Consider the following 13,235-nt stretch of genomic DNA (forward strand, 5'->3'; position numbering starts at 1 on the left):
CAATAGGGAGGTAGACCTGGCCCTCTCTAAAGTAGAAATATGTTCTCTGATGCGAGTGTTAATGTCTCTAGATGTGAGTCCTGTGTACTGAATGTTACATTGGATACATGTTATCAAGTAGATTACACCCGTATGGGTACAATTCATGCATGTCTTTATGTCATAGCTTTTGCCTGTGACTGCTGAGTGGAAGGAGTTAGAGACTTGTACATAATCACAAGGTCTACAACTACGGTGGCCACACTTAAATATACCCCTAAGGCATAACCAAGAGCTCTCTGAAGAGTGTACCGGTTTTAATCGAGTGGGTGAGAGTATACTGCCTAAAGTGCGGCTCTTTTTGTAAGTGCATCTGGTGCCCTTTAACAGTATCCTTAAGTAAATATATAGTAGTGCAGACATGTGCACACTACTCAACTTACTTTCCTGCTTTTCATCAAAGGATAACAAGAAAATAAAGAAAATGTGATAATACAAGTAAATCGGAAAGTTGTTTAAAATTGTATTTTCTATCTGAATAACGAAAGAAAAAATGTGGGTTTTACTAAAGATCTATGTAAATAACTATAAACAGGTTACATTTTAACACGAAATGTTAAAGGGATAGAAAGGTCAAAAAGGAAATGAAGCATGTTTGCAATATACTTCCATTAGCAAAAATGTTTCTATTAGAAGTTATTACTGATTTTCAGTGGCATATGCACATATCCTGCGAGGGCATGTGCACCAGCTTTCAAAGACTGTGCAGGCTTAGAGAGCTGGCTGTGGTGTGTATTGCTTATGAAGACGTAATTTGTGTCATACAAGCTACTGCTGACTCTCTAATGTGTGGCGTTTGAATACTGGTGCACGAGCCTTCACAGGATATGTGCGTATGCAGCATAAAAACATTAATAACTTTTACTAAAAGCATTGTTGCTAAATGGAAGAATATTGCAAAACTGCATCTATTTCAAATTGAAATGCATCTATGCACAGTTTTACCTTTCTATCTCTTTAAATGGACATTTAGGTCACAATTGAAAAGCACATAGAATTAAATACTTGAATAGAAACATATTTGCAATATAGATGTATTGACAAAAATGCTTCTAGTAAAAGTTATTACTGTTTTAGTGTTAACATTTGTCTCTGCACGTGAAGCATAGTAAGATATTATCAGTGCCCCAGCATTTTAAATACTGCAATTGTTCAGAGAGCAAGTGGGGCTTGTATCATGTCAGCAATTAACAAATTGAGTAATTACCAGAGGATACAAGCACCTTAGGCACGGTGCATACTTAAATACACATTTAAAACAGCTATAGCTTTAATTAGAAGCATATTTGCTAATAAATGTATATAACAAAAATTCTCCTATTCAATACTTTTATGCATTAATTAAGGAGAAAATGCGCCACTGGGAGCTAGCTAAACAAATCAGTTGGCCCAATGACAAGAAGCACAATTGTGCTCTGTTAACTGCCATATGCAGAAGTAGGCGGCTCCTTGTTGACTTCAAATCTTTTCAGAGCCAGATTTATGCTTGTACAAACTGAAATATTAGTATGAGAATCACAAGCGGGAAGCACTTATTATCTAGTACGATGATGGTTAATGTGAGTTTGGTAATAACAAGGGGAGCATTGCATAATATAAGATGTGGTATACGTGTAGCCACCAATACTCACCATGATCAGCTCAAACACACTAGAGCAGATATCCTCAAACTATTTCCCATGATGCTCAGCCAGCTGTCTGCAAGCATTTGTACACTGCTTTATTACCCTTTAAGAACACAAGCAAAACTAGGCAAAGCTACATCTCCAAAAATAGTTTATTCACCTGATACCAGAATTATTAAAGAAGTAAAGAAAACAATATTTCACATTTCAAAAACAAGCATCAACTTTATTGGTAAGTTACATTGTTTCTAAAGGTCTCTCTCTCCGCACTTCATCTTCCAGCTTTGCACCAAACACCATCTGCTTAGTTGTCCTTATAATAAGTAGAACAGACAACATGCAGTTGTTAGCAAGCTCATTTCACAGAACAAAAGCCGTACATGTATAAGTGTATAGTTGTGTAGTATTGTTAAGAAGATAGACTCTCTCTGGTGTTTATAAAACTTCAGATTTTGTCACTTTAAATAGAAAAACATTGCTTTTGTGCTGACAGTCCTTGAAAAAGTGCTGTGACTATAGAACATACGTGCAGATCAAGAAATCTCCACCACCTGCCTCAGCTCCTCAAACAGCGACCCAAGTTCCTTCTCTAAGCTGAGAATCAGCCCTGCACAGGGATATAAATAATGAAAAAAAACATCAGTCTGATTACACAAACTAGAAAAATTACAACACGAGAAAAGAAATGTAATATTTACCAGAAAGATTAACACACATTAAAAAACACAAGTAGTACACTTTTTTAAATCTGTCTTCAAGTAGTGTTTTTTTTTTTTAGGAAACCAATATTAAAAAGCAAAGATGACAAAACAAAGCTGAATATTAATTTGGTTATTCTGCTAACACAACACATTTTCAATAATTGCATCAATATATTTTGATAATTGTGAGTTGCTGCTACAGACAAATGAATGGGTCTATAATAAAAACAAAAGGCTCACAGCCAAGCTTATTAACTCCAAAACAACAATCTGAAATAAAAATTGAAATAACCATTTTAAAGAAACAAAAAAAAAAGAATGTATAAAGAATTTACCTGTGTTTGCATTGCTGCTTGCTACAAAACTTACTACCAAAGGCAACCGGTTGAACTGAATTACCTATATATATATATATATAAAAAGAAAATAAATGTGTCACTATTCAGAACATGGTAAAACTTGTAGAGAATTTTATAGGACAATCTTTTAACAAACATAAGGAAATGGATATGTTTTTTGATAAAGCGTTAAATCGCGAAACATGTCAGGGAGCTAGCCAGAGGAGCTATAGGATCCTCGTTTTTTTTTTTTTTTTTAATTATAGTGGATTGAATTAAATACACATAGCACCCCACTCATTTTGGAAAACTACCTAGCATGTATGATATTTGGTATTTAATCTGTCCACCTTGCACTATCTACATGTGTTATCATCGCCATTTGCGTTGTGTTCAAGCGGTCCGTTTGCTACATTGTTAGTTATTCATGTTATGTAGTGATAAACAGTGGGATTAATACTTATATCGCGACTCTTATTATGGATATATTCACACTTATGACTATCTAATATACATTATCAGATTGATACATTCAAGTTAATAGGACACAGTAATTTCACACTGAACTGTACACACCATAAGTGTGTGAAATATGAGAATGTTAAAGTAACTACCTAACAGGTTCTCCCTTAAGACATTGTTTGCACAATGTGTTTAAACACTTTATTGCCCGTTTTAAATATATTACCAATTGTCCTTAGCAAAAGAGATATGGTAAAACCTAGGTTTTAACATGGTGCTGCCTAGTATTCATAGAAACTTCTGAGCTAAATTACAGGAAAAGGCAACAAAATAATTAATGAAATTGCAAAGTTTTTTTTTTTTTCTACACATAATTAGACATTTTATATTACAATCTCATACTGTTTAAAGTCCCTTGACAAATTTACACAGACTTTCACTTAGTTTGCACGACATCATCGAGCAACGTCACGTGACCCCGCCTCTCGCTGACGGAACCAGGACATGGAGCGGAGCTGTGCGGTGTGGGGCCCAGCTAAGGGGAAGGCTATGAAATCTCAGAATGTATGCGCGCATGTATCCCAGCTTCCTCTGGGACAGTGTTAAGTAGGGTTGCACCGATACCATTTTTTTAAGACAGAGTACAAGTACCGATACTTGTTTTCAAATACTCGCCGATACCAATTACCGATACTTTTTTTTTTTAATGTCATGTGACAGTTAACCAAACACAATACAGACTAATTATTTAAGATCCCTTCTTTATAATTATGAAGGACTGTAACTTAAAAGACATTATGAAATAATAAAACAGTTTTATTTGTCATAAAGTTCACAGAACATGTTTATAAATAAAAAAATATTACAATAAAATATATTCATAATAACAACAAATAACAAATATAAAATCACAACCAACTAAAAGTGCAATACAGTAAAAAATAGAAAAATAGAACAGTGCACTGTTTAATCATGGGGAACACCACTATGGGCTAAATTACATTTGACTGGTAAGTTTTACCAATGCTATGCTAAAGTCTATGGAGTTGGAAATGTGAACAAAGCATTGATAAAGCTTACCAATCAAATGTAATCTAAATCTAGTCCTATAATTGCAGGATTAGTGTTCATTGGAATTAACTTAATTTTTGCCATGAGTACTCTTCCTGCAATTATATAAGCTAACCTATGGATGTTCCTCAGAGTACAGTATGTTTTGAACATCATTGTGCAAGATGAGAACTATCAGTAAAAAAGGCAATTTAGCAATTAGAATAATTTTTCAAAAGTTAGTGGCAAGTTCTTTTTAAGGAACAGAACAGAAGCATCTCTGCATGATCAGCTATAAGTCTGTTTTTGGTATCAGTAAGGAGGTTTGACTCTAAGTTGAACAGTCTTTCACTTTCCACAATACTGCATGGGGCAGAAATATATTTTTGGACCATTTTAGCCAGAGCTGGAAATCTCAGTTTATTAACTGCCCAGTACTTCAGGGGTTTGTCTGAACAAGGTACAGTGATCTCTCCTACAATAATACAAATAACAGCAATTTGTATTGGCAGAACAGTAGTAAACAATTTTTAGTTTAGTCTCCACTTCAGCTTAAAATGAAATGGGAATATGCAGTTTGAAAAAATGCCACAAGATAGCATTTGGGTAGGAAGTGGAGGTATCGGTATAAGTATCGGTGCATTTGCACGAGTACAAGTACTCATGCAAATACTTGGTATCGGTACCGATACCGATACTAGTATCGGTGCAACCCTAGTGTTAAGGATGATAAGATCGGGCAGACTACATCTCCCATCACGCAGTTCGAGGCCGGCCTCCAGTAGACAGTGCAAAGCCTTCCTGAGTTGGAGGATTCACTATTTCCTTCCTGGTTTCGGCTGAGTATATACAATATTCACACTGATTTGAGAAGGAACTGCCACTTTATGGGTTAAGGGGAGAAATGGATGACATGGGCCAGACATTATTAACTAGTCCTTTCTAACAAAAGAATCTGCCAACACCTCTGCTAGTTTTCTAACAGAGTTAACCCTTTCTCATGTGGAGTGTTCACTGGAGCATCTAAAGGGTTGTTAGCAACTTATTAAGTGATGTAACACAAACTACACTGGTTGAAGATTGGGATGAATATTTAATTTTGTTAAATAAATAAAGATAATGTATGTTAGGAAAAATCTATAAATGATAGAAAACGGGGAAAAATAATTCGAAAACTGACAAAGGTACAGTGTATTATATGTATCGAGTCATGACAGAACACCTAGTTAACAAGGCCTTGAAAGTTTCAGTTGCAACTTTCTTTGTGGTGAATCAAGTATTTTCCAGCCTCCAAGTTGACCATTACCTCTCATTATTTTTCATTGTGCATTTACACTTTCCTTTTTAAATACATCTACAGATAAATTTCTATCTGTGCATATTGTATTATGTTTATGAGTGATGTCCCATCTTTCACAGTTGTTTGAAAGAATATATATATATATATATATATATATATATATATATATATATATATATATATATGTATATATATATATATATAAAATATGGAATAGAACAAGTTCATGAAAATGATGGGAGGAATCGTGATGCATCGCAGAATCAAATCGAATCGTGAGACCAGTGAAGATGTGCACCCCTAATGTGTATGTATACACACACACACACAGATGTAAGAAATTTAAAACCCTGGTTGAATACATGCACAGAAAAGTATATCATGACAATACAGAATAACTCAATACCTGGTAAGTGTTATAGTAACAGATGATGCTCTTGTTCTTGGAAAGTCCTAACTTACTTCCCTGGTCAGTCGCCAGTGCAAATGTAGACAAGAAGCTTGGTCGCCAGGCATGCTCAGGTGCATTCTCATTGGCAACTATTAAAGGACAAATAAAAGATTTGTCACACATTATTTACTATATACACATGTTAACAATGATTAACATAGGTAACTGCATTAAAACAAAACAGAGTCTTCAACCAAGTTAGAACTATAGATAAGGTCTTTGCTCAGTTTTAGAAGGGATGGTATAAGTTTATTTTTCTATAGCCATAATGTGTACCTCCTAACGGAAAGGTTAGTCTGGAGACATAGCCACAATTTTTTACTACTAAGCCTATTGCAAGCTGGATCACAGAATAGAAGGGAATTTGTACATATTTAGGCAATTGTTATTTAACGTAAGTACATTTTACCCAACAGCTTTAAAATTATAGCTTAATCATTTAGGAAACATTTCAATACAATACACAGTACCCCTTATAGTTGTAGAGGAATTTATTTTAAAATTCCTTTACTGTGTACCTATTTGCATTGTAAACGCATTATTATGAACAATATCATGACTGCACTGTGATAGTGAATATCTCGTCCATATTGAGATTGTCCTACTAATGGTAAATGGTGGTAAGGCGTTACCCACCAAACGGCAGAAAGGGCTACAACCGGAGGCTAGGGATACATTTACCCCGTTGGATGCATCTCTGGATGTTTGACCTTAGCAATGTACCCTGTGCTGCAGATGCAAATTATACCCACTGAAACATTTTATACAGTGGCAGCCACAATGATGCCAACATAGTGACGATACACTAGTGAACTATATATATATATATTTATTTATTATGGCCAAATTTGCATTTTCTAATATGTTAGAAACTGTAATATTTGCATTACTGCATATTTATAAAGGTAAAAGTTTTTATCAAAAGCTGCAGGGAAACTGCCGGTGAGCCAATCAGAAGCCGCAGTCATAACGAATGGTGGTTTCCTGCAGGAGAGTTTTTACGCTTGCAGCTCCCAAACAGGACTTTACAAATCCTTTGTGTGTAAACACATAGGTAGGATCAGTAATGTAAGAGTGGCTACAACAAACTAGAGCTTGTCATTTTTGTATAACAATGTTCATTTAAGGGTAGGTGTTGTTCTCTGTATGTTACCTCCGTAATTATCTGGGACTTACCAACAAAAACAGAACACTGTTAATTACCTTTTATAACTGGCACGCCATCCCTGTCTGACACTACAATAGCATGAAGTCCTTCCACACTGAAAAAAGTAATAAAAGATATCAGAAATGTTCATTTTAATATTCACGTCTCTCTCTTCAGAAACTAACAAAATGTAAATGTACAACAGCCTTAATAGTAGTACATCAAATTCTAAAACTAAATAAGTTGAACAATTAATATTGGATTAAAGGGACATTAAACACTAAATAAATGCTAGATAGAATGATGCACTCAATGAAAAGATTAGTCTGAGAATAACATGAAGATGTTGTTTTAGTTTCATTAGTTGTTTAAATATTGACAAAGTAAGTGTAAAGTTTTAGGATTTATAAAACAATGGGAGCTGCCATGTTGTAACTTAGGTTACGTTCTCTGCTAGGTCCAATTAGGGACAATAATAAAAAGGTCACTAGAGTGTGCAGCCAATGGCTGTGTGTAATAGAAAGGAAAGTGCAGAACACTATTATAACAGGAACTGAAATGCTTACAATTTCATATTGGAATTACAGGAAAAGGGGACCAAATAAATAATGAATGTATATTTCAGAGTTTTGTTTATATATGTGATTTATCATTTTATATTACTATCTCAAAGTGTCCCTTTAATATATAATATAATATATATATATATATATATATATATATATATATATATATATATATATATATATATATATATATAGAAATAACGATACATATAAGTTATGACTCAGTGACTGAATTATATCTCTAAAACAAATGTATTTTGCTACATAAATAAAAGCCTACAGTAACTTAAATATTAGTAATATACTAACCAAGAACTGGATGTATAATACAAATAAGTGAGTCAACAACTGAGTCTTGGTGTCTTTTGTTAAAGAGCATATCTAAGTAAGAGCAGAAACATACACGTGGAGCGGAATATGACACAAGTTTTACAATTTTTTTTAAAATGTTATATACTTTTGAGCACTAGATGGCAGCAGTATTTGCACAGTGTATGTTTTTTTTATTTTATATTTTACACACTCTCTAGCCTAAATCATGAACGAAAAATGCTGAGTTGCGTGTTACTTTTAAACCCAAACAACCCTTAGAAACGTATAGAAAACATAGAACAAACATTTAAAATGTCTAGAAATCTTACCTCGGAAGCTTTTTATACAGAAATCTTCTCAAGTCCTAACCAGGGAAATCAGAATAATTAAATGTCTGCCAGTTTATTGCACATCTAAGAACTATTATAAATAAAAGACAGACACCACAGCAAGTGACAGGAGTATGTCTGCTAAACAAAAGAATACAATGTACACGGAGCAAGAAAAACATATGGTTACACCAAATCAATCATCATTTATAGCACTTTTATTTAAAAAAACAGAACCATTAGTGAGAGCATTTAATTGTATCACTAGTGACCCTGTATGTATATGTGTATATGTATTTATTACTGGGTACTTACTTCTGCCATATCAATAATCGGTGTACGGTTTCACAGACCTGTGGAGAAATCATGAGGAGCGCATTAATTGCATAACCGGAAACAAAAAATGAACAGGCCTTGTGAAGAACAGAACAGCTCATTTAAAGGGACACTGAACCCATATGGTTTCTTTAATGTTTCAGATACAGCATGCAATTTTAAGCAACTTTCTAATTTACTCCTATTATCAATTTTTCATCGTTCTCTTGCTATCTTTATTTAAAAAACAAGAATGTGATGCATAGGAGCCGGCCCATTTTTGGTTGAGACCCTGGGTTATGCTTGCTTATTGGTGGGTAAATGCCAGCCTCCAATAAGCAAACGCTATCCGTGGTGCTGAACTAAAAATGGGCTGGCTGCTAAGATTTACATTTATGATTTTCAAATAAAGATAGCAAGAGAATGATGAAAAATTGATGATAGGAGTAAATTAGAAAGTTGCTTAAAATTGCATGCTGTATCTGAATCACGAATGAAAAGATTTGGGTTCAGTGTCCCTTTAATACTGAGTTACACAGAACATGGATTTTGCTTAGATACAATTTGATATTTGTTTAGACTTTGTAATAAATATTAGACTTTTAGCATTTGAGAACTACTGCCTTAGAGAAACAGTAAAGTCAAAGTCAATTTAGATGAATCGGTGCCCGGTTTTTAATAATCGTATTAAAAACAAGGGCACTTTAATTCATCAAAATTGACATTTCACTCATTTTCTTTAAATACTTATCTTTTAATCCTGACAGCCGCTGCAGCGCTTCCTCCGCCCGCCGCAAGCCCTCTTCGCAGTTCCAAAATGACGAATCCGGCTTCCTCCAATCACGGCGTTGCCTCAGGCCATGATTCCCCCGGGGTGAAGCCGTGATTGGAGGAAGCCGGATTTGTCATTTCTGACATATGAAGAGGCTTCCGACGGCTGAGGGAAATCGCTGGAGCGGCTGTAAAGATTAAAAGGTAAGTATTTGAAGAAAACAAGTGAAATGTCAATTTTGATAAATTAAAGTGCCCTTGTTTTTAATACGATTATTAAAAACCGGGCACTGATTCATCTAAATTGACCTTCACTTTCATAATTCAGATAGAGCAGAAATGTTAAACCAATTTACTTCTGTTATCTAATTTGCTTCCTTCTCTTAGTATCCTTTGTTGAAAGTAGGGATGCACCGAAATGAAAATTCTGGACCGAAACCGATACCAAAAATTCAGGATGATCCTGGCCGAAAACCGAAACGAAACCGAAATTGATTTTTTCTTTTTTAACTACAGTGTGTGTGTGTAGCTGAGAGAGCTTATAGGCGGGAAAGCTCCAACAAATGGACATGGTTACTTGTACAGTAGGGCGTGATCTGCAGTGAAACTGGAGCTCTATAAGGGAGAGCGTGGTTATAGCCAGACAACAATACGAGGTAGACATGTGTTTTGTTTTTTGGTGTAGTTATCTGTGCGATGGGCGTGGTTGCACCTGATCGTCTCTCATCGTATCTCCGCCTAGTTCCTAGTTCATGTCTCACACTGACCCACCACATTATATGTCCGGAGCCCCGAATAGAGTCTGCCTATCACCAGGACTACCGGACTTAGCTATGACCTTACGTGCACGGTGGTTATAGAAAGTTACTGTGCTTTTTTGTGTACACTGTCTGGTGGGTGCTAATTTGTACCAACTGTGTGCGAGCTTGGGGCTTATGCTTATAAAGTGTGCACGCATATTTGCCTCAGGCGAATAGAATGTCTACGCACAAGAGGCTGATGTATGAGCACTGTATATAAGGCTTAAAGATATTCACTGTGTGTGCTTAGGGCTGTTTCTGATAATATCAAGTGTTTATAAACATGTTACTTATCCTCCTTTGATTTTTGTATTCACTATTCAGAACTTTGGTTTCCTTCTCTGCTGGTTTCAAATATCATCATGTAATGGTACTTATGTGTGTGCTCTGTGTACCATGCCAGTTCTGTGCTGCTCACCTTATGCTAAGGATAGACATGTAACTCAATAGACTAGGGGAGGGCTGTACATTTTTAGCCATTTTGGGCCGAAATTGGAATTGCACATTTTCGGCGGCCCAAATTTTGGTGCATCGCTAAGTATTATTCTTTATTTAGTTCTGTGTAAAAGAATTAGCTTTAACCGTTTTTGTTTTGTTACCAATTATTAAAATAAAGTATAGTCCTAGAAAACTATTATATGCAAAACAGTAAGTCAAGTAATGAACTCAAACAGCAGCTCTAGGCTGGCATCAAATTTAAAATATGCTACACAATAATTTTGCCGAAAATAAAAGGCAAAAAAAACGAAAAACGAAATAACAAAAAATGCTATTTTCGGCTGAAACTTTCTGCGGCCGAAATTTCGGTGCATCCCTAGTTGAAAGCATACCTAGGTAGGCTCAGGAGCAGCAATGCACTACTGGGATCTAGCTGCTGATTAGTGGCTGCACATATATATCCGTTGTCATTGGCTCATCTAATGTGCTTAGCTAGCTCCCAGTAGTGCATTGTTGCTGCTTCAACAAAGGATACCAAGAGAATGAAGCAACCCTGAAAATAGAATTGCATTGCAAAGGTGTGTATTGCATGTATCTGAATCATGAAAGCAAAATTCGGGGTTTCGTGTCCCTTTAAATTTCTTCTTTGTCACTCAACTTCTAATGTATTTCTTAAATATAAATTCCATTTGAAGAGAGGTTGTACTTAACCCTGTACGTCGCTGCAGTTCTGGGCTTCTCTCTGCCACGATCTCGCTCAAAATAGCTATAGTGGGGCACTGCAGAAACAGATTTGCAGAGTTGTCGATGCAGAGAGGGTCACTATGTGGCCCTCTTTACATCGCACACCGGTGGTGCCGATCGTTGGTGGGTGGGAGTGTAAATAAGGGAGGCGGCCCATGGCAGGAGGAGGGTGGGAGTGGGTGGGACTGCTCGGCCATGCTACAGGGAAGCCCAAAATAATAAAAGGAAAAAAAAGCATCATTGAGGGTGGAGGGGCAATGAGTGGGATCCGTTAACAGAAAGGGATCTGGGAGTGGGAGGGGGTAGTGTATTGAGGGGGGGCAGCTGCACTACAGAAAAAAAAATGGGACTTTTATTTTATTTTTAAATTGCCAATTTTGCAGCAAACTGGGTACTGGCAGACTGCTGCCAGTACCTAATATCTATATATGATATGATATTTATTATGCCCCCTTGCACCCCTGGATTATTTTTTAGATATCCAGGGTTATCCATTATATTATCATATTGGGTTTGAGCTGGTTCATCTTGTCTTTTTTATTTATATGGGTATTTTTTTTTTCTCACATACTTTTTGTGATAACATTCTCAACTATTTCATAATCAGAGCAGTAAGGAATTCTGAATTGGGGCAGGGGGGCACACCTCCCTGAAATAATTGTTTGCAGGTTATGTCTGCAGTGCCCAGTATGAAGATGTGGAGCTTGACCAACAAACACCAGTAAGGGGTTAAAATACAAACTACTTTTAAGAGAGCTGTGGACACAGGACAAAAGTCATAATCATAGTATTGTAGTTGTGTCCAGAGATTTAATCTCTTTTTAAATATTTTCTCATTAAAAGGAACAATAAGCAGCGCAAGTTAAACTGCAGAGTTGTGCAACTAGTGGTGGCAGTTTCCGCTTGAGATCAGCAGGTCCCGAGCTTTACTTCTACTGTGTGTTTATACCCTTTATGGAGTTTAAACCCACAGTAGTGCAGGGTCGATACTTAAAATTTCATACTAATTTGCAGCATTTATGAGGCTGAATTTACCAATACATAGTGTTTCATGGCATGAATCTTTTATTGCAAAGCCTAGAAAGGTTATAGTCTATACCATATATAAAATAAAACAAATACTTGCTGCTAAAGCAAACAAATGTAAACAAAAACAATACCAACCACAAAACATAAAAAACTGCTGCCATATCAAGGATTCACTGGTAAAGGACATGCAAATATTTATTTGATGCCAAATGCAAGACACTGAAGAGGATGTGATTAAAAATTAAAATGAACAGTCTCCATAGAATTAAACATACCAACTACTGCCTGCTGCCACTTTCTACTGCATATTTTAGCAAATTCCCATTACTGACATGTTTTCTTTGGAAAAATAAACACATATATTTATGTAACCACATCAAAACAAACCAAATGTGATGTACATCACATATGAGAGTATATTCGCCGTATACTGATTTCTGAATTACCTTCAGAAATCCTGTTAATCAGCACTATGCAAGGTATCCTGTCTTCTTTTGAGACCACAGCACTTCCAGGTATAATCATATGACCGGAAGTTGAAGTCACAAGACTTTTTTAATTTTTTTAAGGGTAACTTCCTTCTTTCAACCCCGGGAGCCATGTTTGCTGAGGGCAAATATACTAATCGTCTAAAAAAACGTATTTTCTAAAAAAAATAAAAAAACAACTACAATATCCATCTCTGGCAGCGCACTCGTAGATTGCGGCACTGGCGTGTACACGATTTAAAGAGAACGAAAAAAAAAAATATATAGTACAGTATACTATATAACAATATAGTATTCTGTGCAGTGGGCACACGCCCACAAAATAAACAA

At 35.8% G+C, this 13,235-nt stretch overlaps 1 protein-coding gene across 1 annotated transcript; it reads right to left on the reverse strand.

Annotated features, from left to right (window-relative positions):
* Positions 1-1,798: 1,798 nt before the first annotated feature.
* LAMTOR3 (late endosomal/lysosomal adaptor, MAPK and MTOR activator 3) lies at positions 1,799-12,959 on the reverse strand. Its single transcript, XM_053703481.1, has 7 exons — positions 12,864-12,959; positions 8,636-8,673; positions 8,321-8,355; positions 7,170-7,228; positions 5,922-6,055; positions 2,701-2,764; positions 1,799-2,271 (listed from the first exon to the last, which is right to left on the reverse strand). The coding sequence occupies exons 2-7, from the start codon at positions 8,642-8,644 to the stop codon at positions 2,198-2,200; spliced, it is 375 nt and encodes a 124-aa protein (XP_053559456.1). The 5' UTR covers positions 8,645-8,673; positions 12,864-12,959; the 3' UTR covers positions 1,799-2,197.
* Between the last annotated feature and the right edge of the window lie 276 nt (positions 12,960-13,235).

The sequence above is a fragment of the Bombina bombina genome, chromosome 2 (genome assembly GCF_027579735.1).
Source record: "Bombina bombina isolate aBomBom1 chromosome 2, aBomBom1.pri, whole genome shotgun sequence".
Taxonomy (NCBI): domain Eukaryota; kingdom Metazoa; phylum Chordata; class Amphibia; order Anura; family Bombinatoridae; genus Bombina; species Bombina bombina.

Bases quoted from the DNA above. Each gene is read 5' to 3' on its own strand.
- LAMTOR3 (XM_053703481.1), bottom strand. The intron at 7,229-8,320 runs GTAAGATTTCTA...TACTTTTTTCAG, and splicing joins CTGTATAAAAAGCTTCCGAG to TGTGGAAGGACTTCATGCTA. The intron at 6,056-7,169 runs GTAATTAACAGT...GTCCTTTAATAG, and splicing joins TGGCGTGCCAGTTATAAAAG to TTGCCAATGAGAATGCACCT.